Raw genomic sequence first — 27,757 nt, forward strand, 5'->3', positions numbered from 1 at the left:
AGATTCAGCACAATCCCCTGCAAAGGTTCAGGCAAATCCTAGGCTCTAGTCCTGGCTCAGCCACAGGCTGATTGGCTGGAATGGAGCAGAAGCCATTCACTAACCCTCAGCTTCCACATCTGTAAAATGGGAGTAATGGAACACTATCCATAAGCATTATAAAGATTGAAAGAGAAGGAAAGGCTAAACCAAACAGAACTCTAGGTATAGGCCAGGGGTGGCAAAACTGTGGTTCGGGAGCCACATGTGGCTCTTTTGCACATATTGTGTGGCTCTTGAAGCCCCTAGCACCCCGTTGGCCAGCTTGGAGAAAGCATTTCTCTCTTTAAATCACTTCTAAAAGCCAAGTTAAAGTTGCTTTCTTTCCACCTCTCCCTCTCTTCCTTCCAGCTCTCAAATATCTGATGTCCATGTCTTGTGGCTCTCAAACATCTGATGTTTATTCTATGTGGCTCTTATATTAAGCAAATTTGGCCATCCCTGGTATAGGCTGAGATATTATAAACCTAAGCAGGGCTTTTTTTGTAGCAGGAACTCCTTTGCATGTTAGGCCACACACCCGATATAGCCAATCCTCCAAAAGCTTACACAGCTCTTTTTACAGGGCCTACAGTAAGCTCTTGGAGGAATGGCTACATCAGGGATATGTAGCCTAATATGCAAAGGAGTTCCTGCTACAAAAAAGCCCTAAACCTTAGCACAATCTCTGTGAAACCTTTTCTGCGCTGAGTCCTGATCTCTGTAAGTTTCCAATATTTCTGTGTTGATATGCTAACATACAGTGAATTCTCCTCTTCTAACTATTTCCACATGAGGAAGGAAGACAAATGAACACTCAGCCATGTGGAATTTGAATGCTTCTGCATAATTTTTTCCATCCTAATGTCAAAAATTTAAAGCCATGGTGAATGGAGCTAAGCACGGAAAGCTAAGACCATTCTCGGCAAATGCATGGGAACTGTTCTAAATGTACACCTCTATAACCTTATACATCTCCTCATAAGCAAGGAGGTAAAGTTTTCCATAGGCCGTGTTTATAACAGGCCCCAACACAAGAACATTATTTCTGCAAGCCTACTCTTCAAACTCCACAATCCTACCTGAGAAGTGCTCACAGATGAAATTTGGGACAAGAGTTCCCTCTAAGCTGTAGAGTCTTGTAAGCAAAAATTCTGCTTTGTAAGCTACTGGCATTAAAGTTGTGAGCTACTGCATAAGTGAGTGTGTTCTGGGATCATCCTTCCTGAACTAAGACAAAAATGTGTGAGCTGGAGGCGAAAAATCTGTGAGTTAGTTCACGCTAACTCAGCTTACAGGGAACACTGCTAGAGATATCCTAGTTTGGGAGAGGGCCCCCACTCCAAATTGTTATTTGGCCTAACACCAAGAGATTATTTCAACATATGTCACATGCTATCTCCATGGCAGCCAGTAGACACATATGGCAATGGATTATTGCACCCATGTGTGAAAAGCACTGCTATAAAAACTGATAGTTGTTTTCTTCCACTAACAATATTTTCCCTTTGGGCTCAGGATCAACTTGTCTCTGGCTGGAGAGTCATCGTCTATGGGTGCTGAGTTCAAGTTTGCCAGAGTACTAATAAACCAAAGCCATTTTTAAAAAAGCATGCCTGCTTGGGTGTGAAGAAAGACTCCTCATCTGTTTGGCAGCCAACCGACATCACTGTCTTGGGTGGAGCAGTGGCTGCCACTGGCTCTGTCTGGATCCATGCCTGGGGAGAATGAGTGTTCTCCAAAAGCATTTCCCATTGGAGCAGAGGTTGGGAAGGTGGGGTGGAGGGGGCATAGCGCAGCTGCGGGACATGTGGAGATGGTGGTGGAGGCGGTGGTGGAGGCAAGGGAGGAGGTGGTGGAGGTGGTGGAGGTGGTGGCGGGTGAGGGCTAGGAGAAGAAGAGACCATGGCATTGACAGAGACAGCCTTCGAAACATCTTTAGGACACTGTGGTGGGGGAGAGGGTGGAACAGAGACTGTTCTTCTCAGAGGAAGGGGAGATTCTGCAGGAATTATAACCTAGGAAGAGAGCAGGAAGAAAAGTGAACAAGTTTAGAGGCAGCTTGCAAGAATCTCAAATATCAAGAAGAGACAACATGGGACAAAAGAGGGACAAGCTATTCTACCTTGTGCAGAGGCTCTATTCCACCTCAAAGCAAGCACTAGTTTGTTGCTATTTTTTTTTTTTTAAAAAGACCTAGTCCTAGAGCCAAACAGAATTGAAAGGAAAAACAGAGAAGCCAGGACATTGTTTCCATGAATTTTCATCTGGAGAAGTCAAAGCAGCACAGAAAGGTACCCAAAAAAATCATGTTTAGTTTAGCAACAGTTTGGAAGGTCAGGTTCTATGTCTGAACATATACTAAGAGTGCTAAAATTTACCTATACTGTCTAATAGCTGGCCCTTATGCTTTTAAAGTTTAAAAAAATGCCATGTGAAGAAGGCAACATTACTGTGATGAGAAACAGTCCCTCTCTGTAACAGAGGGATTTGGGTCTCCAGACAGAAAGACAGAAACTGCTAGCTGACAAAGAGGACAGAGCTTCTATCAGGTACAGCTTCTGAAGATTACAAAGTGCAATGCCATCAATTATACTACGCTGAGACTTTACAAAAGCTGAACTTTTCATAACTTCCTTAAATTTAGCTCTCCTAGCTTCAGATACTTTAAGACACTATTACTAAGTATCTGGAAAGCAAGACATCTTGTATTCCACTTCTATCTTCTGGGTTTTGATGCAACACTGTTAGGCAGGCTGGCACAGTGTTAGTTCTTGTATGAGTGCTTACTTCTAAGGATGTGTGCACATCCTTTTTATTTTAGGGGCTGGATACATCACTGAACAACTCATCTGTTCCTCTCTGCCCACAGGTATTGCAGATTTAGCCTGTGCTGCTTGTCAAACATGCAAAATGACTGATGGGAATGATAATAGAAGCAAGGCAAACCATGCAGCTTACACCACCTTCTTTGTTTAGGTGTAAGGTTGACTGAGAAGAGGAGACAATTCCTGGGCTTCCAGGTGTATGCACTGCCTTTCTGAAATGAGACACTGGGCAGGTACCATGCAGATGTCCCCTAGGCCAATTTCATGATACCAAATGGGAGACTCCTTCAGTGGGTGCAGAGGCAAAAAACACGCAAACATACACAAGGTGTTACTCTCTACCTTTTCCACCTGCTGGACACCATCTTGCTGTTTCTTTGGAGGCCTGGAGATGATGATGACCCCTTCAGTCAACCAGCTGTCTTGTCTTCGCCACTCCTCCTGTTCTGGTTTGCTAATCCCCAGCCTGTCTTGCAGCTCCTCAATCAAGCGGTCTTGGGAGACAGACTTGTGGAATATGGCAGGCCCCAGCTTGCGTCTTGGTGAGAGGTCCCGGCACATGGGGTGCACATTGGAGGTCTCTTTTGTTTGCTTGATAACAGACTTTATCTTAATGGGGGGAGGAGGAGGAAATGACAGCCTCAAAACACAACAACTACAACTAACTGAAGAGTGAAGTACAAGCTTCATACTCAACACAGTTTGCGGCCATGCACAGGGAGTGGGGGGAACAGAAGCCATTCATTTCTCGGTGGGGAAAAAAATGGATTTTGGCAGCCACCATAGGCATTGGCTCACTGTTTAAGAAAAGTCCTCTAAAGAGAGCAATGTCAGCTGAACACACACAGCTCTGACTACAGAAAGGCAACAAAGCCACTGCAGTAGGCCAAGTTCAACAGAGGCCATCTCATCAGGTTTTTAAAACTTTATAACCATCATAGCCTATGATGACCTCCTTAAGCACTATAAGCTTAGGGGATTCTCCAATCCAAACAACTTGGAGATGGTGTTAAGGGTACACATCATGCAGAAGAATAACAGCAGCCATTGACAGCAGCAAAATAACTTAAAGGCCTTAAAAGCCTAGACGTCCATTTCCCATCATTGCAGTACAAGTTTTTATAGGCACAGCCTACCACAACTGCACAGAATAATTCCAGAACTATGCCACATTCTAAGCCAGCAAGGTTGCCAATGTACTGCCTGAGTGATAACCTGGAAAAGATTCTTTCCATTGCCATCATACACTGCATAGCTCTTCTGAATCCTCTCTCTAAGACCTCATCTGTGGCTCATGTCCCACAGCAGACTGACTGCAAGCAGCTCTTCATTCTCATGTCCCAAAGGAAGCCAAGCATCAAACCAAAGGGTACCATCAAAACTTAAGAGCAGTTCACAGCCCCATGCAGCCGTTACTAAATCTACTTTGGCAAAACATGCAAGACAAGCTTATTTCAGGATACCAACTCATTATGGGAGAAAGGCCAAAGGCACTTATATCATGCGTAGGCAAACTACCTGCATCACTAGGAGGTTTTCTAACTAGACACTTGCTCCCCTCCCCTCTACATTCACTCTGATGCATGCCTGGCCTGACGTAGAAATCCTCTCCATAGGAATCCTGTAAGTAGCAGGGAGAAGATCCAGTTCCTCCTTTCCAGCCTTTCCTGTAGACTCTGGAGCTACTATCTGGGTGCAGAGTGACTCCTTCTGCTGGTCTACTGGTATATTCTGAAGACTGTTTTTCCTGGGAGCCCTCTCTTGACCATGCCTCTTCTCAGCAACATTAGGACAGCTGTTTGCCCTAGCCTGTTGTTGGATTTCAGCTGCTTGCTTTGTGACTTGCTGTACAGTATGGTTCAGCTGGCCTTGGGCTCCTGGGAAGTTATCCCACTGATCCACATTCCAAAGATCAGGCTCGTACACTGCTGGAGCAACATGATTTCTATTAGGAGGTGTTGTAGGTGTAAGCCAAGGCGTTTCTGAATGGCTCAGCTCATTGACAGCTATTTTGTCAACCTCATTCTTCTTGGAAGCAGCAGTCATTTGATCGAACATAACTCCCTGTTTCAGCTTTGTTGGGACCCTGTTGGTTATGCAGGAACTCAAAGCAGAAAACGTTGCAACTTTGGTTCCATATCTCTGGTCCTCACTCTGAAGCTCTTTCGGTTCTGCAAATGTCCAGTTCTGGCCTCCTGTACTAGAGCACATAGACTGCATCTTAGAAACCGAGAGAAAAGCACCATTGGATGTGGGTTTTGTGCTCAATGCATCTGACCCTGAGAGGGCAGCGGATGCCTCTGCAAGAGGTACTTCAGCCCAGGGTATACAAGGATGTTGTAGAGTGGTAGGAGGATGTCCCAGAATACCAGCTATGGCCGGGTTGCTGCCTTCCTCTTCAATGTGAAGGACCTCCAGTGACATAGGTGCCAGGGGGGCTGGGACATCCCCATAATGGCCTGTGGTTTGTTGCTTTGAGGTAGCCGGGGGAGCCATGCTGTCAGCTACATCTGGGCTGACAGGGCCAGGAAGCAGCTCCAGGGAAGGTTCAGAGGTCAGTGATATAGTGGAACTGGTCTGTGGAAAGAGAAAGAAATGGGGGTCGAGGAGAGATGGGGGGGAAAGGTGGGGGAGGATGAGAAAAAGACGGAAACAGAATTGAAGAAAGAGAGGGAAGTAGTGACAGGGGGAAAACTGCATAAAATGACACTAAATCAAAAATGTATTCAATGTAGCCAGAAGGGAAAATATCATCTTGAGGCAGGGAAGAAGGTGGAAATGGAGCTACACAGTTTCTGACAGTAAGCCAGCCTCTCTCTCTGCAAAAGTAGGTCATGAGAACAATTGAACTGAAACCTGAAAACAGAATCCAACGGTCACACCAAGCCACCCACTAACTCAAGCAGCCCTGCATCTCAACCCTGTCCCCTGCTCAACTAGTTCAGTTAGAGACAAAAGATCCAGAAGGGTGAGTGGCTTTTCCTCCACCTTGTTCCCATGTAACTAAATCCAAGAACAGTGTTCTAGGTCAGAGACTGCATCCTTTTAACCAAACAACTCAGCTTTGTTCAGAAGTGTGGAAAGATTCAGGTGCCAAGCAACACAGGACAAGGAGTTTTAAATCAAGGATGCTTGTATAGCAAGTGATCCATCAATCCTCTTGTCAGGACCCAGTAGTCAGGAGCTTGTCCATAGCGTGGCAGGTCCTTTCAGCACCTGGGCTGTGCCCAAGCTGGGATCTTGGCCCAAAACCTAAAAAAGCATTCGGAGCATAGAATCTACCTACCTAAGAACCTCAGTTTTCTTGGAAATATAAAGTCGAACCAAGCTTTTAGCCTTTATTCTACCAAGATTTTGGTATGATTTTAATGTTTACGTATATAACAAATGTCTAGATTTTGACTATATAAATTATGAAATGTTAACTTTTTATGTTTAACTTTATATTTTATGTTAGTTTTTATATGTTGTAAGCCGCCCTGAGCCACCTAGTGGGAAGGGCGGGATATAAATTACAAATAAATAAATAAATAAGATGCTTGAAGTGCCTGGTGGACTCTTGGAAGCCCAAAGGGCTGTTGAATAAGTTTTCAATGGCCAGGGATGTTCTTGCTCATTCTTATGACTAGCAAAATAAATTGTGCAAAAATAAGTCACATGGCACAACTCTGCTTAACTGAAAACAGAACTTGGAGGTTCAGCTTTCCTTGGCATACATTTCAGGTTACCATCAAAAGCTTTTGCAAATTAAGCCATAAAGTCCAGCATGCCAGACAGGAGAGCATCAAGATAGGACCCTGTCAGAAGTGTCAGTAGAACCAAGGATCTGGGGTGACAATATGGAACTGCCTTTACAGTGTTAGAATGTTGGTCTACTCTGACTGGCAGTGGCTCCCCAGAGTCTCAGATATCTTTCGTATCACCTTTTCATATCACCTAACACTGGATCCCTTTTAACCACAGATGTCAGAGATTGAACCTAGGACTTTGTGCCCGACAAGCAAATGTTCTACCACTGAGCTCTCTTGTAATTGAACACATCACCTGTTCAAATACAATCAGCACTTTCCGGTTTAAGGATCTCTTCAAGTCCATAGAAGAATTTGTCTGCGAAGGACTAATCCATAGCCAGCAAACACAGAGCTAGCTGGACTTTGCCCTCTGCAGTTACATTTTTCTTAAGTGTCTCTGCCTTTTCCTTTGCTTCTCACCTACACTGTCCAATTAAATTAATGGCAAATTGCAGAAGTAGTAGCATAACACTTAGCAATGAATTTAGCGCAGAGAAAGAACTAAATGATGATCAGAGATCAAAGTACAGGTGATAATATTTTGGGATTCTTAGGAGTACACTTGCCCTAACTCTGATCCAGTACTGATGGTGTTACGCTCATCCAAGAGTAATATGTGGAACATGGGTGTGTAAAAAAAAAACGGGGTAGGTAAAGGTGAAAGCCTGTTCAGTCCCTTTTAAAAATGCTAAAATACAAACAAGTCATATAAAGAAGCTTTTTAGGATACACACTATGTATACTTCCTGTTTGAAGAATGCAACAGCACTCCTTAAGCTGCATCTTTACATGAGACTTTCAGAAGGCAGCAAGAGAAATGAAGCAGAACTAAAAGGATAAAGGCTCTCTCTCAAAATACAGCAACCTCCAGGCTTTGTTAGGTTTCTATCCCTGTTCTGTCCTGCTTGCACCCTCTGTTTTTTTCCTCCTTGCTTTAAAATCCTGAAAATATAATGCAAAGCATCAACAACAACTCCTGCTCCCTTCTCATTTCTTCACCTTTCATTGCAAGGTCACCTGGAGATGGTCAGAGCATTTTTCTTAGCACAGACAGTTTATCAGAGACACTCCAGGTGAAAAATTATGAATAGCTGTAATAGAAGAATGCATGTGGGTGCTACAGAAATTACTGGAGTTCAAGTTCACTACAGAACTGGAATTGAAAGAAACAAAACGTATTTATTTTAGATTTCTAATCTGAACCATCCCTACAGTAAATACCACTATGGGGGGGGGGGAGGGTAAGATATAAAAATCTATATAAAATTCTCATTATATTCTACTCTGCATTGTGTTTTACCATCCTCGCTTAACTACTGTCAGAAGAGTTTTAATAGGGCCTTAACTCCCATGTCAGAGTAGTGCCTGGATTTGACTTAGGAAGCATCTTAAAAGAAAAGGCTCAGAAGAGAGAAATCTCCAAATTTCTCTTGCACACTGTCAAATGAATTTGCTAAAAGATAAGAATAATAAAATACGATTCCTGGAAGAATTGAAATTTAGGACCAAGCTACGCACTATGTTTTTTGAGAAGCTAGGTCTGGGTTCCCCAAAGTCATGCAGCAGCTGCAGGGAAAATCTCCTGCCTTCCCATACATGCTCCTTTTTAAGCAGTTTCTTACACAAATATAGTCTCTCAACCCCCCCACTTGCACCCTGTCTTTGTTTGTCATTTGGCAAATATTTAGCTAGGTATGAATCAGAAACATGCAAATGAGCCCCCAAATGTAATGTGAAAACTCTGGAGTTCCTTGAGGAGACAGCCTAGTTGTGCATCAGAACAGGAAAACTCTACGTCCAGCTGCAAGGGCCCGTCACACAAACCATGCTGTGAGAAGGGCAACAACAGAACGAACCACCAAGGAACAAAAGCACCTTGGGGAGGGATGACAGAAGGGCACTTGGGCACACAGGGCTCTCACAGAAGGTAGGGGAAAGGAATAGGTGAGGAGGGACACACAGACAGGTGAGTGGAACATGCCAGGCATTAGACAGGGCACCTTGAAGTCAGACAGTGAAGCCATCAGCTCATCCAGTTCCCTCGTCGCCGAAGAGGCAGAAATGCGAGTCTGCTGCTGGCTAGAGGTGACCCTCTGGGGGCTGCTCATCTCGCCTTGATTCACAGTGATGGCTGGACTGACCAAAAACAAAACAGAAGACAGCAGATATTCACATGCTGCTTAGATCTGCTATTTCCTCCAAAAAACGAGAATAAGGTTTACTTCCTGGTCCTATATAGTATGTTAACTTGTTTTAGAGCCAGCACAGTGTGGTGGTTAGAGACTTGAATGGGATCTGAGTCAGATTCAAAACCTCATTCTGCTATGGAAATTTACTGGGCAACCTTTGGCCAAGCATATACTAACTTAACGAACAAGAATGCTGTGAGGATAAAACAGAGAAGAGAATATTGTTACCCACTTTGGGTTCCTGTTAGGCCAAAATGTGGGATATAAATGAAGTAACTAAACTGTGGACTGAAGGACAGTCTCTCCCCATATGGCCCCAAGCACCAACTATAGCCTTTTGGTCGCCACTTTCTAATTCCCCTGCTTAAGCTGGGCCATTTTGCATCTGCTAGAACTCATTCCTTTTCTAATACGGCAACTAACTTGTGGAATGGACCCACCAAGTAGGAAAAAGGGGGGAGGTTTGCTGAAGTTTTGGGAGGTACTGTAAGGCTGTTTAATTTGCAAGGGTTTTTAATGGGGTTTAAGCTGCAGGCACTTTCTTGGGGAAAGAGATAAACATGGCATTGCTGTATTTTGTATGCTTTCAATTTATGGAATTATAAACTGCCTTGAGCCACTAGAGAAAGGTGAGGTATAAATCTTTTAATTAATAAAACACATGTGTCACATCTGTTATTTAGAAAGGCAATAAAAGCAAAATTTGAGATTGTTGCAGAGACCAAAGCATCCATTAGCTGAGACACCCATGGGCATGGAGCCCATTGTGAGTAACCTTTGTTTCCTACTTCCTAGGGACAAACAAATAAAATGAGCAGTTTGGTACCCACAACTAGCCCACCTTTATTTCAGATGCTGCCACAAAGCTGTACCATCTGAAAATGTTGAGCTCCCAAATCCAAATATGTCTTTGCACAGGAAAGTTTCTCACTGCAGATTAAGTAAAGACAGTGATGTGTGGATCTGTAACTCCGTTAGTCCCCCATTCTTCATCACACAAATTTCTTCACTCTCTGTTCTAACAGAGTTCCACAGCATTGTTTCCTCAAGTTAGTAATCATGGTGTTATCTTTTGATCTTTCTTGTCTACATGTTCACTCAATTGCTTACTGCAAAACCAAAAAGGACATTTGTAAAAATCCATACACATGAACACATGAAGCTGCCTTATACTGAATCAGACCACTTGTTCATCAAGCTTACTACTGTCTATTCAGACTGGCAGCAGCTCTCCAGGGTCTCAGGCAAAGGTCACATCTCCTACTGCCAGGTCTATTTAACTGGAGGTCCTGTGGACTGAACCTGGAGCCTTCTGCATGCCAAGCAGATGCTCCACCACTGAGCCCCTGAGCCCTCTCTCTACCCTTTTCCCTCTACTGAATCCACTACAGATTTTGCTTATGCATTATTACTTGTGTAAGATACCTTCCCACCTCCTCCTTCATGAATTCTTACTAAACCCATTCCTCCTGATCATCATTATTATCTCTGCTACAGAGTCCTAAAAGTCTGTGTTGTCTCTCTATCCCTTCTCATTTTCTCTCATTTTGTAGGAACTCTTTTCTTTTGAAATCCCTGATCCTCGGGTTTGCTTAGTGAGCACATGACATAAACAGCCTCACTGAAACTAAGCATGCCCAGGTCTGGTCAGTGTCTAGACGGTAGACTTCCTGTATGCTGCCTTGAGCAAAATAGGGCATACACTTAGCAAACAAACCCCACATGGTGCCCTCCATTCTCTCACCCTTCTCTCACCCTGCACCCTTTTCCTCTTCCATCACTTATATTACAGCCCTTCAGCTCCAGGCATGCACTTGGCTCTTCCCATCACTATGCTTGTTGCAATCTCACCTGTTCAGAACAGGATATTCAAACTGATGTCCTAGCTGTCCTACCTTTCCCTTCCTCCCTTGTGTTTTAACCCCTGAGGATGTAAACCAGAAGGGGCTGGACCTCTATAGTGTATTTTACTGTGAGTGCTTTATAAAATCATCACCATTATCCTCATTGCCAGCGCATGGCACAAAAACTCAGCCTTCTGAAAACCAAAATCTAGTCCTCATATCTGCAGAGAAAGCCTGAGATTACAGGCCTGGTGAAAAATCAGAAGGACAAGAACACTTTTAGTTGTTATGGGTAAGTGCTATCCAAGCTTTTAAGATTCACCAGTTTCCATTTCTCTTTGGCAGGTCCTCACTTTTGAGGAAGCAAAAAAGTCCCAACAGATGCCAAGTGGAATGCCACTACTTTCTCTATCCCGACACTCATGCAGCCCAATGACTACTCACACTGGACTAGGCACTGAGCTCTCCAGTTCATCCAAAAGGCTCTCCACACTAGGACACACGTCCTCGATGTCATGCCCTCCATTCCGCTTGGGTTTCTCTTTCACAGGGGCTGCTGGTTTTGTGTTCAAAGAGGTAGTGTTCTCCGGGATGCCATAGTGAGAGCCAGTCCCACTGGGCAATGAGATGGTCCGAGTGGTTTCATCTTGCAAGGAAAAAAACACAGGTAGGCAGATAAGAACCAATTGCAACAAAGCAGGCACAGGCAAAAGAAGGCAGGGCAGGTAAAGAGGACTTGGAAGAGAATACTTTTTATACATGACACATTCTCTCCCTTTTTGTACCCAAAGCTTCACCACAAGCTCCCACATTTCTATCGCTCAAAAGATAATTTAAGGTTTACACCAGGCCACTAAGGATCTCCCCTCTCCTCTCCGACCTCACAGGTTTTGTGCTGCTCCCAGTGAAGTGACAGGTATCCCAAGCTCAACTATAACACTCCCCGCGGGACAAGTCATTTATAGTAGATGGAAGTTCCACAGTCCACTTCCCCCACAATTTAGTAATTTAGTTATATTATTATATTTGGTAGATTTATATTCTGCCCTTTCCCATACGGGCTCAGGACGGATTACAGACATAATAAAAACAGTTAAAACCCAAAAATAAATGAATAATATACAATTGAAACAACACAACTCAGTAATTATAACACAGATGGAGCAGGCACATTTTGCAGATTAAGACAAAATTATTGGCCCGAATATAATAGTCCAGATGGTAAGTCATTGTGGGGGAGGACAATAGATGGTATAGACAGTAAACAAAGGATGCCTGCTTGCCTCAACTGAAAGCCTGGAGGAATAGCTCCATCTTGCAGGCCCTATGGAATGGTAGTAAGTCCGGTAGGGCCCAGATCTCCATTGGGAGCTGATTCCACCAGGTCAGGGCTAGGGCTGAAAAAGCTCTGGTCCTGGTCGAGGCAAGTCAGACATTCTTTGGGTCAGAGATAGCCAAAAGACATTGATTAGCAGATCACAACAGTCTTTGGGGCTCATATGGTGAGAGGCGGTCCCGCAAGTATGTCGGTCCCAGGCCACGTAAGGCTTTGAATATCAGTACTAGAACCTTGAAGCAGATCCGGTACTCAACTGGTAACCAGTGCAATTAGCACAGCATCAGTCAACTGCTTGTCCGTATAAGCAATCCAGTTAATAGCTGCGCTGCCGCATTTTGCACCAGTTGGAGTTTCCGGAACAGTCCCAAGGACAGCCCTGCAAAGAGCGAGTTACAATAGTCTGGTCTGGAAGTGACCATTGCATGGATTGCTGTAGCTAAGCCCTGGGGAGTCAGATAGGGCACTAGCTGTTTGACCTGCCGAAGGTAGTAAAAGACAGATCACGCAACTGCTGTGACCTCAGCCTCAATGGAAAGGGCGGCATCCAGTATCACTACCAGACTCCTCACCTTCTGAGCTGGCATTTATCTACTTTCTGCTGCCTGATACCACTGAAGCCACTACTCCTTACCTGCTGAATAGCCACTAGGAGGATTGTGCTGAACAGCATTCAGTTCCAGTAGCAGTCGGTCCAGTTCTGATAGGTTATTGCCTAGTGAGGAGCTCATCAGGGTGGGAGAGGGTTCAGCAGACTTCTGCTTATTAGGGAAACTGGAATTCAGAGAAAAAGGAAGAGGGTGAGTCAGTCAGTCATGAACTTCCACCACCAATGCTCTTTCTAAAAAGATGACTTGCATTAGCGTGTGTGTTGTGTGTTTGCTTGTACAAAAATTAGTTCTGGTAAAAGCCCTAATGCAAAGATCCCCAACATGGTGCCCAGGAGCACAATAGCACCCATTGATATGTTCCCTAGTGTCCGCTTGCCTCTTGAATCTTGCAGATAAAAACTAGCAGGTCTTGAATGGAACAAGAAGCTCCAAGTAGGGCTGACCCACTAGCAAAATGTTAAGGTTATCTCAGACAGGCATGTCACCAGGGGTGTTTTCTGAGCAGGAATGCACTGAGGGTGAGGCCCAATATGCAAATGAGTTCCTGCTGGGCTTTTTTTTTTAGAAGGCCCACACTCTCAGCCTAGCCACAAGCACACCCTTCTCTTGGCTTGGCAGCCTCTAGCTGTGCCCTTGCAAGAGGAAACCATCCCTTTCTTTGGAAATCTAAACTAAACAGCATATCTTTCCCAAAGCAAAGAGCCAATGTTGGCTTTCCTTTACTTCCAAGTAACAGGTGGTGTCTGAAAAGAACATAACTTTGGCATCTCTAAGGGGCTCCTATTGAGAGCAACTTTATCCATCATACTAGGCCACCTGGCTTGGAATTTCCCAGCACTCTGTGATTGGCTCCACCCCCCCCCCCACTGCAGCCATTTTGTAATGGTCCCCATTACCTCTTCACAAAATTTCAAAACTGTGTGGACAACATCTCCCTTTTCAGCACAGAAGACTACAGATAGTCCATTCACACATTACATGGTATACATGCATGTTTCTTATATACTGCTGTAATCTTGTTTTTTTAAACTATAAATGCCATAAGGTATGGAGAGGAGAATCTGTAACCATATGGTGAATATGGCAGACACACATGTTCTCCTCCTCCAAAGCCCTTAAGTCCACAAACGAAGCAAAACACACATAACCACACTTGCACATATTCATCAGAAGTTATCATTGCCTCTTCCTTCCTTTCCTTGATCTCACTGTTGCTTCCATTTTCAGCATTTAGATTGCAAAACCCTTGGGGACAGCATCTGACTTTTTATCTACATTATTCTATAAGGCATCAAGCACACTAGCAGCTCTAAACAACAAGCAGCATCAACAGCAGGAAGTTGTGATTCATCACATGCCCCTGAACACATGCAGCTGCCTTATACTGAATCAGTCCATTAGTAGATCAAGATCAGTATTGTCTACTTTGATGAGCGCAGGCTCTGCAGGGTTTCAAATAGAGGTCTTTCTCATCACCTGCTGTCTGATCCTTTTTTTAAAACTGAAGATGTCAAACACTGAGCCAGGGGCTTCCCTGCATGCAAAGTAGATGCTTTAACACTGAGCCAGGGTATTTCCCCAGCATGTTTATAAACATGCATTTGAGCTTCAGTCTATGTCATTTATCCTGGAAGGTCCTTGCTGGGATATTCAGTACTGCTGTCAGAAAGATCATCATCCATCTCCCTTCAGCATGACGTGATAACTGGTGCACATGGAAAATGATTTACTAAGCAGTAACTTGCTACTAAGTCAGTTACCCATAATGTCCTGCCAAGTCAGGAGGAGGATTTTAATCCCACACCAGTACTTGATCAGAAAGAGGGCAGTAAAATCCTCTTTGACACTTGATAGGACCTTACTGAGCACCAAATACAGGTGACTGAACTATCTCCAAATAAATTCTCACCCTAGAGTAGTATCACTATCTGTATCATCCTGCCAAGTGGTAAGTTAATACATCAGATGTAGTAAAATGGCCCATGCCATTACCCAGAGAACCAGTTTACTAAATATTGACACATATTATAGTGCACTATCACTTGATAAATGGTCATTTGTGGTTATATAAGCATTTTTTGAGCACAGATCCATGTAGCCCAGTATTGTCTACTCAGACTGGCACTGGTTGTTCAGGGTCTCTGGCAAAGGTCCTTTTCAGTTTAGCTGAGGTCATGTAACTGAAAATGCCAGGGATTAAACCTAAATCCTTGGGCATGCACTGTGTGCTCTAACACTAAATTATGGTCACCCACAAACAATGAACTTCTTTCTATTTCCTGGGCTAACTGACACACTTCCTCTAGTTACCACTGGTCACAATTACATAGAAATGAAAAGGAAAGCAAAACATACTCTTTCCCTACTCAATCTTATTGTTTTATGGCATCAGAGGCTGCAATAATTAAAAATCAGAAGTTAGATGACACAGAACTTTTCCCTTCCAAAATGAAGCATTGTTTGGACTGGATGAAATGGCTTGTTAGTTCTGTAGCTCATCAGGTAACTTTATAATCCAACTTGTGGTCCATTTTGTGGGTTAACAGACATAGAATAAATGGTTCTGGGGAAAAGATAGGTGATAAAATTCTCACTTTGCACTTGGAGAAATAGTGTCATGCATTACATACCTTAACTAAAAGCAGATCCAAAATTACTGTCAGGCTACAAAATAAAAACTAGGCCTCCTAACATTGCTGCCATGCTAACCTGAAAGCATGTGATACTACCTTGAATATCACAGAAGAAAAGCAAAAGATTTTAAAGGGATAAGCAAATGTTTTTAAACAAGCTGAATTTCCCCACCTTGACATTTCATTTATGAATTTTATTACATGAATATTCAATGCAATAAGAACCCATCTGCTGGCCCCGACATAAACAGGAATTGAGGGAGGGAGAGTTTGAGAGAAGGAAGTCTACCTGTACACGTGCTCCTCTTCACTAGCACGTATAGGAGAGATGACACACTCTCTGGAAACAGAGGCACTGGAGCTGTACACAGGAGACTGGGACTGTGGCTGTGGATAAAGGTTGTGGAAATTATTTCAATTTATGAGGATATATAAGACACATGGACAAAAAAATCTTTCTGTCCCAGAACCAAGCCCTTATATACATACACACATTGCAAATGGTGTGTGTGCATGTGTCGAGGTTGCTTTTCTAAGGCTATTTTGTGCGTTCTTAACCAAAGGCAGATTCAAATAAGGGACCTCCTGGTTCACAGCTCATATTCTGAGGATCAGATTTACACATTCCATGCAACTTTGTCTCAACAAAGCCTCAGGAGCAGACCATAATCACAAGCTAAGGAAAGGTGCGTGCATGCACACACAACGGTAATTATTCTTCTCAAAATATCTTTCCCCAAGATGCTTTTTTAAGGTTCCTGTGTCTTTTTTCTCCAGTTGATAAAAAACTAGCATGCCTGTGAAACGGAAAGACATCAAAAAGGAAAAACAACACGGAAGGGAAAGGATTACTCACCCACTACCCAAGCAATTTTCTCTTTCTCCTAACTGCATCCTCCAATACCTGCATTTTGTTTGTTTTGTTGGGTTTTTTAAAGTTTGGGAAGGTTATACAGAACTCTGCATAACACATAGTTTGGCCCTCAGTTGAAGTGTTAAAACAATTACAGGGTGGGGGGGAGAAAAAACAGGATGCAATGGCCTGTTCTGCCCCTTATATCTTGGAGATGAGGATTCAGGGCCGAATTTGAGCCAGGACTTAACCCTACAGCCTATTCTGAATCCATCCCCCTGGAACATATGAAGCAACAACTACACCTTGGCACAAGTGCAGAGTACCATTCCCTTTTCATTGAATAACTGAAGCCAGCCCTTGCAAGTGATGAATTAGAAAGAAGGGCTTCTGGAACCTAAGCTGCGGATTCCAAGCAGAACTTAGTCCTAATTTTGTTTTTAAAATTTAACGAGCAAACAAGCTTTAGTCACAGCCTCACTCCTCAGTCAGTCTCCCTTAAGTTTGCATAGCCTCTAGTACAACTGCTCCATTTGGATTCAACTCTAGAAGCATTCCACAACAAACATCAGATCTGGTGACTGAAGTGTTCAAAAAACTGAAGGGCATGCTTGTGAGCAAGGGCCTCTCCTGTAGGCTTTTCATTAACTGCTTGAGTAAAGAAAGACCCAAACAATTCTGAGAGCCAACTGTAAGGTATCATGCGTGACTGAGACCCTGGAATGTGGAACAAACAGGATGCAGCCTGCTAACAAATTGTTCTTCCCTAGAACAGGCACTCATTCCCCCCTCCAGAAACACATACTTCCTCCAGTTTTATCTCATGCCTCATACACCTCCGAGCTACAGAAACCATCTTCTCTTTTCCCAAGGCTGCAAGGTGAGTGATTAATATCCACCTCATTCTGCTGTGGTTTGTGGCATAACACTATAAGGGCTGCTGTGACTAGCACTTTCAGGGTGTGGAACTATAAGGCCAGTTTTTGGGGCAAAAAGAAATCCTAGCAACTTGTGTACTCTGCCGTCAATTAAGGCTTCTGTAGTTAAATCAGAAAATCTGGAGTATGGTGAGAGAAAAGAAGAAACAGTAGGTTTCCAGCAGAAAAACAGAAGCACCACGGCCCAGCTGGTAATGCAATGTAAATATCACTTGTCAACTCACCATACAACACAATTATAACTACCAGCCGAGTAAGTATTGGCTTCTTCTAGTACAACATAGAAATATCCAATAGCACTCAGAAGTACTTGGCAAGCACCTGCCATCCAGCTGGGAGACAGGAAATATGGAAGACTCAGGTTTTACGATCAAAGCAACTGGAGAGCTATATCTGGAATCTTTAGTGGAAAGATCTCTCCCCCTCTAAATAATGCTGACATGACTGAATATCAAACCTTCATCTACCTGCTTCACACCAACTCACTCAGCAGACATTATCTATGAATTCCTTGCTTCAGTAAGCATAACCAAGACAACCTGCACCCTCCCCCAGCAACCCCTTACCTGCGGGTGGATATTTCTGGAGATGCTTGGTTGCCACTGGTCTAAAGGCTCAGTCACGGTCCCATTCAAGGCTTCATTAGAAGGAGGTGGTGGCACAGGGGGAGGTATAGTGATTTCTTGGTATGTGTGATTTCCAGTTGGGTAGGAATAAGACGTATCCTCCGAAAGGAAGACTGGCCGCTTGGAGATGTGGGAGGTAGTCGATTCCAGGTCTGCTAGCAATGCATCTGTACAGGAGACACATGAGAGAAGAATTATTCTTGTGTCCACACGCAAAGAGTTAGCTCCTTCCATCTCTTCTACCCCATGCTGACAACTACCATGATCCTGAAGACAGACATGTGTGGAATTTACTCTTCTGGTCTTTTACACTGTTTGCAAGGACATCTATAGGAAGCCTCTGTTCTCTCCTGGATAGCAGCAACAGAGTTTTTAAACAAAACTTCCCGTATCTTTGCAAAATAAATAAAGTCAACTGAGATACTAAAACAGCCAAAAGGCACTCCCAAAAGACAGGCCTGACAGCAATGATTGCTCAGAAGTCTTGCTAAAGAAGAACCCAAATAGACCAAACTCAGAGACAAATCCTTCGAAGTCTGAAACAGACTAATTGCTAGTTCTGTGTCATGAAGTAATTCAAAACGTGGCCAGAAGTGCTGCTTTTTGCAGATCTCTAGGGAGGCTTTTCTCCCTCAGACTGTGGCAAAAGCCAAGGAAGAGTTTAATCAGGTCCACAAATACAACATCATACAACTGCTTCCCAGATGCAAACAGTTAAACATGGGCTCCAGTCCCTGTCAGGTAAATGCAATTTTGTCTCCTGCAAACAGCTCTCAACGTGCTGGGTCAGATCACAAATTCCTGAAGGAGGGAAAAACCTCTCCCAGCTAAGAAACACACATACCCTTCAATGCCCTGGTGGGGAAGGGGGGGGGGGGAGGCAAAAAAAAAAAGAGAGGGGGGAGGACAGAAAGAAATTAGGTTACTTAAGCTAGCTACACAGTGTGCTGTTGTTTACAGCAGGTGAGAGGTTTTGACTGTGACCCAACAAACAGAGCAGAGACAATCAATGCCAGACACAGTTGCCTTAAAAAAAACAAAAAGGCACGTCAAGGAAAGAACAGGGATCACCTTTCAGGAACACAGAGCCAGCATCAAAATACACAGAGTAAAAAAAGCTGAATAAATAAGACAACACATTTCTATTTAGTCGGCTCCTGGAAGCAAGCTATTGAACCACACAGAATTCTTCTACCTACCAAACTGTTCAACAGAGCTTACATTGTAAGGGCAAAGCTTACCTAAACATCCAATGACCTTATTGGAACAAAGAGACAATAAATCAGTGAGCAGGTATTAACTGGTTTATAAATATCCAAAGATTATAATGAAGGTGACCACAAATGACTTTTTAAAAAGACTGGGCACAAAGTAAATTTATTATTATTACTTTAAATCAGCTGCTCTTTCAGATTTGTGGGTGCATGACCTCAAACTCCTAGCTATTTCTGCACAAAATGATTCCTGCTTGAGGATAACTTCCATGTAGGAAACTACATGCCTCCCCAATAGGAAACGACCTCATCCCTGCAGCTACACATTTACCATAGGAAGCCTTTAGAGGTTCAGACTTTGGGGGTTGGAAGGAGGAAAAATATAAATGTTCCATCATTAGACTGATGTTTACTTAGTTACAAAGTTTATGCATTGCTCACGCACATCTGGTGCTTTCAGGTGAAGTCCATGGGCTATGTTTATCCTCACTTCCTCTTCCCACTGAATGCAGAAGTTATTTGAATATACTCTTCCTGTGGCTCTCCATCAGGGCTTTTTCAAGGAGAGTACAGAACTCCCTATAATATATGGTTGCCAATTCCCAGCTGGGGGGGTCAGGAGATCCCCTGGTTTGGAGGCCCTCCCCTAGGGTGTCGAATGTCTGCTGAGCTCCCCATTATACCTCATACAGACAGGTCCCCATAAAGTTTACTGGAGAATCAATTTGTGAGTATCTGGGGTTCAAAGGGGCTGGGGGTTTTTAGGCAGAGGCACCAAATGTTCGTCATAGCATCTGGTGCCTCTCCTCAAAACACCCTCCAAGTTACAAAAAGATTGAACCAGAGTGTCCAGTGCTGTGAGCCCCAAAATAAGGTGCCCCATCCTCCATTATTTCCAATGGGAGGCAATTAAAAAGAGTGCAGTCCCTTTAAATGTGATAGCCAGAACTCCCTTTGGAATTCAATCATGCTTGTCACAGTCTTGCTCCTGGCTCCACCCCCAAAGTCCCCAGATATTTTCTAAGTCAGACCTGGCAACTGTACTGTAGCAGCCTCAGTTCAAGCATACATCTACACACGGTGAAAAAACGCATCGGACCAAGGCTTGCTCCCAGCCTATCTCACATACAGACAGGGGTGAAATAACCTCTGCCCAACAACCTTTTAGGACAAAAGATATAATAGACATTGAGTTGAATTATCAAAAGGTCTGGTAAACACACGTAAAGTGCAAAAGACGCCTGCAGGGACACAACAGTAAAAACATACTTCCTTTAGAAGTATAGAATATTGCCTGTATTGCACCATTCCAGGGACACAGGAAACAAACAACAAACTTGACACAGACACACATGTTGAAGGCTGTAAGTCAGAGAAGGGGTCATTGCCACATGTGGCAGAAAATATGGGCTGGCATGATTCCTTTCATCACTGTGTGAAGACAAGTGAATAACCCTAAAGTGAATAACCCTAAAGCCTAAAATGATTTATTTTAAAAGTGATTTAGTGCCAAACATTTTCAAGCAGAGGCCATTTTGCAGTCTCTTTCAGAACAGTCCTTGGCTATTTATAATCTAATTAACATAACACCTGCTTGTTGGACTTCCTGCTTCTTTGTTCCAAAAGCTCCCAAAGAGTACTCAAAGATACTCTTACCACCATTAGCCACCCCTGTCCCCAGAGTAGGTAGTGGGAGGAGAACTGAGAAACAGAACTTTAATTTAAAAGAAACATGCCGCACCCCCCTGCCCTGCAAAAGGACACTAAAGAAACATATACATACCTCGGAGTCGATGTTCCAACTGGTGCAGCTCTTTGACTGTGTGGCAATATGTACACAGTTTATGATTCAAGATTTATCAGAGAAGGTGTGGTTTGGAATGACACAAATCTCCCCCCCCCCCCCCCGAATCACACCCCCACATACAAGCGCTCCATGACGCTGCAAGCTAGTAGAAACCAGGAACTTGCAAGCTGCAAAGAACAGGACAATTTGTTGTGTGGCATCCCTTGAAAACAGCTTCCCCTATACACCTTTCTTACCCCCACAGCTCTTCTGTTTTGTTAAGCATTTTTTTTTTAAGCTCAGGTTTGCAAGAATCTTTCCTCCTCTGAACCTGAACGCCTGACTGCTTTGGTAGTTTACAGATGTAGCTACTGCTGGATGCACTACTGCAGTTTTTTTCCTCCTGGGGTGCTTGGAAGATGCAGTTCTGGAATAGATTATAACTATTTCTATCCTCCTGGACAGAAACAGCTGGGATGAGTGTTCTTTTCAAAGGGAATATCCCCCTATCTTCCTTTACTCAACAGAAGGGCTCATGGAATAGCTGTTTCTTTTCTTCCCAGTATGGGGGCAAATCAAAGTGAAACAGCAGCCTTGGCTGCAAGAACCTCAGCCAACACATTTAGAGATTAAACTCTTGCTGAGAAAAATCCCACAATTTATGGACCTTGGTGAATTAACTTACTATTACTTTGGCCCTTTTGACTATGAGATACAATGGAACATATTACATACATGCCTAGCAGTGGTAGTCGCACCACAGAGAAGATTTTACTCTTTTAAATGTTGTAAGGTTTTGTTTGATTTTAATGCTGCCGTTTCTCCCCAAGTCGTTCATATGTACTAGTCAATGCTTCAGGAAGGATATTTATTTATTTAGATCAGGGGTCACTAACATGGTGCCTGCTATGACACCCATTAACAGCTGCTGCCCACCTAGTGTTTTTAGAAAGTGGGCAGGGACAAGTGGGGCTTGTGAACAGCAAGGCTCCTGATTGACAACTGAAGATATGGTTGGCTGTACAGATTTTTTAAAATGTTGGTTTGGCAGCAGCTACCAAAAGGATCATCATTGTGTGAGTGAAAGTAAGCTGCAGTAGCCATTTTGTGCCTGATTCCACCTTCTGTGGCAGCCATTTTGTTCCATGCTATGTCAGAATTCCAAAGGTGCCCACAGGCTCAAAAAATGTTGGGGGCTCCTTCTTTAGATATTTATACCACTTTTCCCTCCAATGGGGGCACAAAAATGGATCAAACTTTCTGTAGTATCAGAAAAGTGAGATTAATTTTTTAAAAAACACTACGTTAAAAAAACCATATCCAGAAATGCTAGGATGTGAACAAAGCATTGTGCCTCACCTTTTGTTTTGTGTGGAACTGCTCTCACCTGTCTTAAATCCACAGGATGGACAACATACTATACATAACCATGCTGTGAATTTCATATGAAGAGTGCAGGGTATGAACGTTTTAAAATAAATGCATACAGGTTATGCATAAACTCCATTTAGAGAGCAAAGAGTTTGGGGAAAGTGATCTGAACATCCTATTCAGTAAAAATTAGGTGACACAGCTGTGCTCTCAGAAGAAGCTCCTGTACCAGTCTGGTGTTTTGTGCGCATAGATAAAATAAAGATTTCTTTTCTTACATTTGAGTCATATTCTGTCATACACATGGCCAATGGCTGGGGCTGATGGGAATTGTAGGCAAAAAACATCTGGAGAGCCACTGTTCCTCACCCCTGCACTAGGTGATGCCCTTAACATCTTAGTCCATGTATAAAGCAATTATTTCAGCAACCAAGAACCAAGAGTTCTCAATGTCTAAAAGACTGCAAAGCCAGCCAACTGTTTTTAAAAAAACAAAGAACCAATGTAAATTAAAACCTTCAGCCAGAAAGGACGAGATCTACAGGGTGTAGGGAACAGCCAGGTTAACAAACAAGCTTGGTGAGAGTACAACAAAAGTAGATTCTTGAGCAACATATGGTGAGGGAACACTGAAAGGTATACAGACACATTGCTCTGTGCCCCACATTGCAAGGCATATGCTGTAGGGCACACGAAACAGCACTCTTACCAGCACCCAGTGGGTCTGGTTAATACCCAGACTGAACAACTCCTGATAACTGTATGAAAACTGCCGATTAAAACTGATTGCTGGAAGTGCCACATCCATGCACAGAGAACATGACCCATGAAACAGTTAAGCAGCAGATGGTACAAGTTTATGCATTAACTTCCTCCACTCCACATCCTGTCTCTTCCTGACTTTACAAAAACACTCTGCAGCAGAGAAACAGGAAGTTTAAAGAGCAGGGCAGCATAGGAAATAGTGCGATCATTCACAGCTACTCCAATCAGAAGGGCTGGCGACAAAATTATGTTTTAGCATGACCAATGATCAGTGTCGTAAAGGAGAGCGTTCAGACAGAAAAGAAGAAGAAAATCTGTGTAACAGAGGGATCTCATCTGCATAGCTCCAAGCAATTAGTGCTGACAGGATCAGATTAATAGAGTGTCAACATTGAGCCTGAACACACAGTACCATAGGAAAAAATACTCCTTGTTGCTGGGATCCCTACTGCCCCTGCAAATACCATTCTTCTTGAGACATTCCCATACTTACCACTGTAAAACACTGATATTGGCACAGAACCAGCTCACAGTCGTAGTGCTTAAACTGCACCTCCTCCACTCACATGCACACTAGGCCTATGAGAATCAAAAGTGCTAAATAAAGTGGCATAACTGATGCCTAAAACTAAAGCAGTCAAGATATTCTGTTTCTCTTGTGTTCCTATTCTTAAGAAACAAAGAAGCTCCTTAATGAACTGTCCATACATTCCAATGAAGACCAAGAAATCAACTTCAAGCACTTTGGAAATGTTCCTCAAGAAGCACCTGCAGGCTCCTAGTCTTCAAACAAGATGTTGCTCAACTGGCACGTACTGATACCATGAGCACCCATATGGAACTGAGCTATCTCCAGATGTCTTCCAGGTGATGCTAAGGCTTGGGCAACAGATTTAAACTGCATTTCTTATGCCACTACAGGAGTGCTTTGTAAAGTATGAAGCAGAACCTTTCACTACACTTTTTTTTTTAAAAAAAATGACACATCTGAAGAATTATGCAATGTGTGCCCCAGGGGGAGAAGAGGGCTATCTTATGAGGCACTAGGAAACAACATGTAATCTGAAGCAGCAGGAGGTGCCAGTGTAATCTCCACGAACGAGCCCCAGTTATACAGAACACATTCCTTCTCTATCTTTTCTGCCAGACACACCCAGTCCTATCAGACAGGGGAAGAGTTCATTCATACCAAGGAATTTGCCGAAAGCATTCCAGCAGGTCCCCAGCATGTTGGCACTCGGCAGCCTCGAAGTGAGGACTCCTTAGGCATAAAGGAGCTGGGAGGGAAAGGGCACTTTTCATACCTTCCTCAAATTTCTCCAGGAAAAATGTTGACATCAAACAAAGATGACGAATGCCACTGCTATTCACTTACAGCACAGGTGATGATTCCAACTTGTTACAGATTTTAAAAGTTATGTGTTTCTTCTTCTAAGCCACCGCAACATGTATAAACTGATTTCATGACAGTTGACATTGAGTGGCTCCTCAATGGAACAGGCTTCCTTGGAGGTGGTAGGCTCTCCTTTGAAGGTTTTTAAGCAGAGGCTAGATTTATTTATTTATTTATTTGGGATTTATATCCCGCCCTTCCCATGAATGGCTCAGGGCGGCTGGCCGACAGCAATGCTAATTGTGTGAAATTAGGCAAATAATGACACAGAGGGATGAGTCAGTGCTCAGCTCTCAGTTTGGTGTAGTGGTTTGGAGAGCCAGTTTGGTGCAGTGGTTAAGTGTGCGGAGTCTTATCTGGGAGAACTGGGTTTGATTCCCCACTCCTCCACTTACAGCTGCTGGAATGGCCTTGGGTTAGCCATAGCTATCACAGGAGTTGTCCTTGAAAGGGCAGCTGCTGTGAGAGCCCTCTCAGCCCCACCCATCTCACAGGGTGTCTGTTGTGGGGGGAGAAGATATAGGGGATTGAATCAGAGACTCAGAGTGGTTTACAGAGAGAAGGGTGGGGTATAAATCTGCAGTCTTCTTCTTCAGTGCCCTTTCTTACATGCCCACAAGGAAGACGATCAGCACTTTGGGGTCAGGAAGGAAGACTGCCAGGGATATGGGAGGCTTTTTGCCTTTCTCTGGACAGGGGTCATTGAGAGAATGTAAGGGAGGTAACTGTGAATTTCCTACATTGTACATGAGGTTGCACTAGGTAACCCTGGATGTCCCCTTCAGATCTATGTTTCTATGATTCAAATGACTCTGTGCAAAACTTAATGGTGGCATTTTGTGTATTTATATAAACTGGAAGGTTGAGAAAGAGATGTTCAGGGAGCTCTTTCTCTTAAGCTGCCTTACCATTGCATACGTTCGAATGAGTGTGCAAGTGACAAGAGAGAATGTGAAAAAGAAAGTGAAGTCTCTAGTTTAAAAAAAAAACAACCACAGGTGTGCAGCTGTTCGAAGTCTGTCATCTGAGTCAGTCACCATCTGGCAAAATGGGTCCCATTCTCCTTCTTCTCTCTAGCACAGGTAATGCGGTGTCAAGACTGGGGACTGTGTATAAAAAGTTATGTCTTCCTCTTTAACAGCTTCTCCTCTTCAAGTTACAAACTTTGCTCAAATTTTAATCACCATCTGGTTGTTCCTTTTTCACACCTTTACTAACAGCCCTTATCTTTGTGTTTCATGCACATTTTATTAACAGTCCTTTAACCCACGTGAAGGTGCCTTATACAGACTCAGAACCTTGGTCTATCAAGGCCTGTTCTGTCTAATCTGACTTGGCAGGAGCTCTCTGGAGTCACAAACAGAGATTTTTCACATCACCTATTACCTGGTCCTTTCAGATGGGATGCCAGAGATTGAACCTGGGACCTTCGGCACGTCGACTACACCGCTGAGCTACAGCCCATCCCCAGCAACAAGAGGTTCTTATGCAAAGCACATATGTTCCTTCCTTTGGGCTATGCATGTTCAGCCAGAATTAGACAGTCTTCGGTAGACACATTCAGTAGAACACTATTAAAAGAGTCCAATTATCTTTATGCAGACACCTACCTCAAGGGTTTGTGCGTGCTATTGCGTTTCAGCTCCTGCCCCTCAGCAGAAACCTCCTATGCATCCTTGGAATGTCCTTGCTAAAAGGACAATATAAGCTAAACCAAGCAGTGTAGCAGAGCCCAGCAGACTCAGCCAGCAGAAACAAGAAACTGTTTGCCCTCCCTACCCACCCAAATGCACTTGTAACATAAAACCATTGTCCATTCTCCCAAAAGTGCATGAAAGTCCCCTCCACACACACACACACACATCAGTCAAGTTCATTATATTCCTCCTGACTTTTCTTCCCACATCTTACAGAAAACTGTAAGGAGGAGTTTCTGGCTGAGTGCAGGCCTAGCTGTCAACTAAGTTCAAACCAAAATACTTCAGTTAATGGGCTAGCAAGAGATGTGTACACATTAGCTAAGGATGGTATATGATGGTGGTGGTGGTGGGAGAAACTGATATTAATCCAAACAAGGAAAAGACCAAATCACAGGTTTGGAGGCCACATGTATGGTTTTAATCATGGTCCACTTGTAATCTGTTGGCAAATGACTTTGCAGAATTGCTTCACTGCCATGGAACATGGAAGGAGGAACAAACACTTCACACTTCCCATTTGGCAACCTCACATCTAAAAGCAAAAAAATGCAAGCTCCCAGTACATGCTGAAAAAGTGACTTTAGAATCACTTGGATGACTAATTCATTGCAGTGTCCTTAGAATGAATACAACAGCAGAGAAGCTCAGACAGAAGTTGCTGTTTTTGCAAGAAGACTGTCACTCCATCAACTCACTCCCATCCCCTTCAACTCAGAGCAAACTGGGCCTCTCCAGCTCAGACAACTCAGTCCCTCGTTTAAAAAAGAAACAATCCCAGCCAGTAACCCAATCCCTGGCAGGACAGTTTTACATAGTGAGCAACTGCTGAGGAATGGGAAACGTGGGGTATATTTATCCCTTTAAGCACACGTTCAGAAAAGACACTGGCTGCCGTTCTGTGAGCACTGCCCCAATGAAGAACTGCTGGATCCTCTTTTACCTGAAAGGCGTGTGTTTGCCCAGGGATCATGACTCATATTGGATTGTGAACTGGGTCCCCAGGACAGACTGAAAATAGAGAAGGTAAGACATCCAAACATAGTTTGGAGCTGCAATCCCATATGGTAAAGCGGCAGCAGGAACCTCCATATATAATGGCCAGTTGCAAATGTTTTATTTCTTTGTCATGTTCTCACAAAAGAGAGGAGAGCCAGGAAATAGGTTCTAGGGACAGGGAGAAACAATATGTTGGAGATTCACTGATTCCCCTAACCTAGAAACTGGCTTCCTGAAGAACAATTCACATGGATGAAGAAAACACATTTTAGAAGTAATGCTGTGCTGCTGATTAACTGTGACTGAGGATAGAAGGGTATTTCTAGCGATAGGTGAAAAGTTGCTTTTTGCTAAAGACAGACAGGGCAGTACAGTAGCTAAAGTGTCATACTAGGATCTAGGAGACCCAGGTCTGAATACCCACTCTGCTATGGAAGCTTACTGGGTAACCATGGGCCAGTCAGATACTCTCAAGCCTAACCTACTTTACAATGTTATTGTAAAGATAAAATGAAAGGAGAACAATGAAAGCTGCTTTGGGGTCCCGACTCCCACTGGGAAGAAAGGCAGAGCATAAATGAAGTAAATAATACTAAGGTGCAAAGCAACATAATGGGTGAATCTTCCTTCTGCTCTGCCTGTGTTTTGGATTAAACCATGGTCAAGGAAAACATTCCCAGTGACTTCTGGTATTTGGCGACCAAGAAGCAAGCCAAGCTGATTTTCCAGGAAGGGGATGTGTACAAAAGAAAGGAAACACAACAACAGAGTTTGCAGTGCCGGATTAAACCCTGTGAAGGCCTCTAGGCAGTCAAAATCTTGGGGGGGGGGCTCTCGCAAATTATCTCGGAGTGCTTGCTCCATT

The 27,757-nt window shown here is 43.5% G+C and overlaps 1 protein-coding gene across 1 annotated transcript in view; it reads right to left on the minus strand.

The window, feature by feature from the left end:
• LOC132590804 (paxillin) overlaps nucleotides 1-20,681 on the minus strand; it is a 39,180-nt gene extending 18,499 nt beyond the window's left edge. The window contains exons 1-6 of the mRNA XM_060263731.1: nucleotides 20,665-20,681; nucleotides 17,608-17,834; nucleotides 15,540-15,637; nucleotides 12,641-12,780; nucleotides 11,115-11,316; nucleotides 8,638-8,773 (exon numbers count right to left, since the gene is read on the minus strand). Of these exons, the coding sequence (XP_060119714.1) occupies nucleotides 8,638-8,773; nucleotides 11,115-11,316; nucleotides 12,641-12,737 (435 nt within the window). The 5' untranslated portion in view covers nucleotides 12,738-12,780; nucleotides 15,540-15,637; nucleotides 17,608-17,834; nucleotides 20,665-20,681. The remainder of the gene's footprint in view (nucleotides 1-8,637; nucleotides 8,774-11,114; nucleotides 11,317-12,640; nucleotides 12,781-15,539; nucleotides 15,638-17,607; nucleotides 17,835-20,664) is intronic.
• Between the last annotated feature and the right edge of the window lie 7,076 nt (nucleotides 20,682-27,757).

Source organism: Heteronotia binoei, unplaced genomic scaffold (genome assembly GCF_032191835.1).
Source record: "Heteronotia binoei isolate CCM8104 ecotype False Entrance Well unplaced genomic scaffold, APGP_CSIRO_Hbin_v1 ptg000807l, whole genome shotgun sequence".
Classification (NCBI taxonomy): Eukaryota; Metazoa; Chordata; class Lepidosauria; order Squamata; family Gekkonidae; genus Heteronotia; species Heteronotia binoei.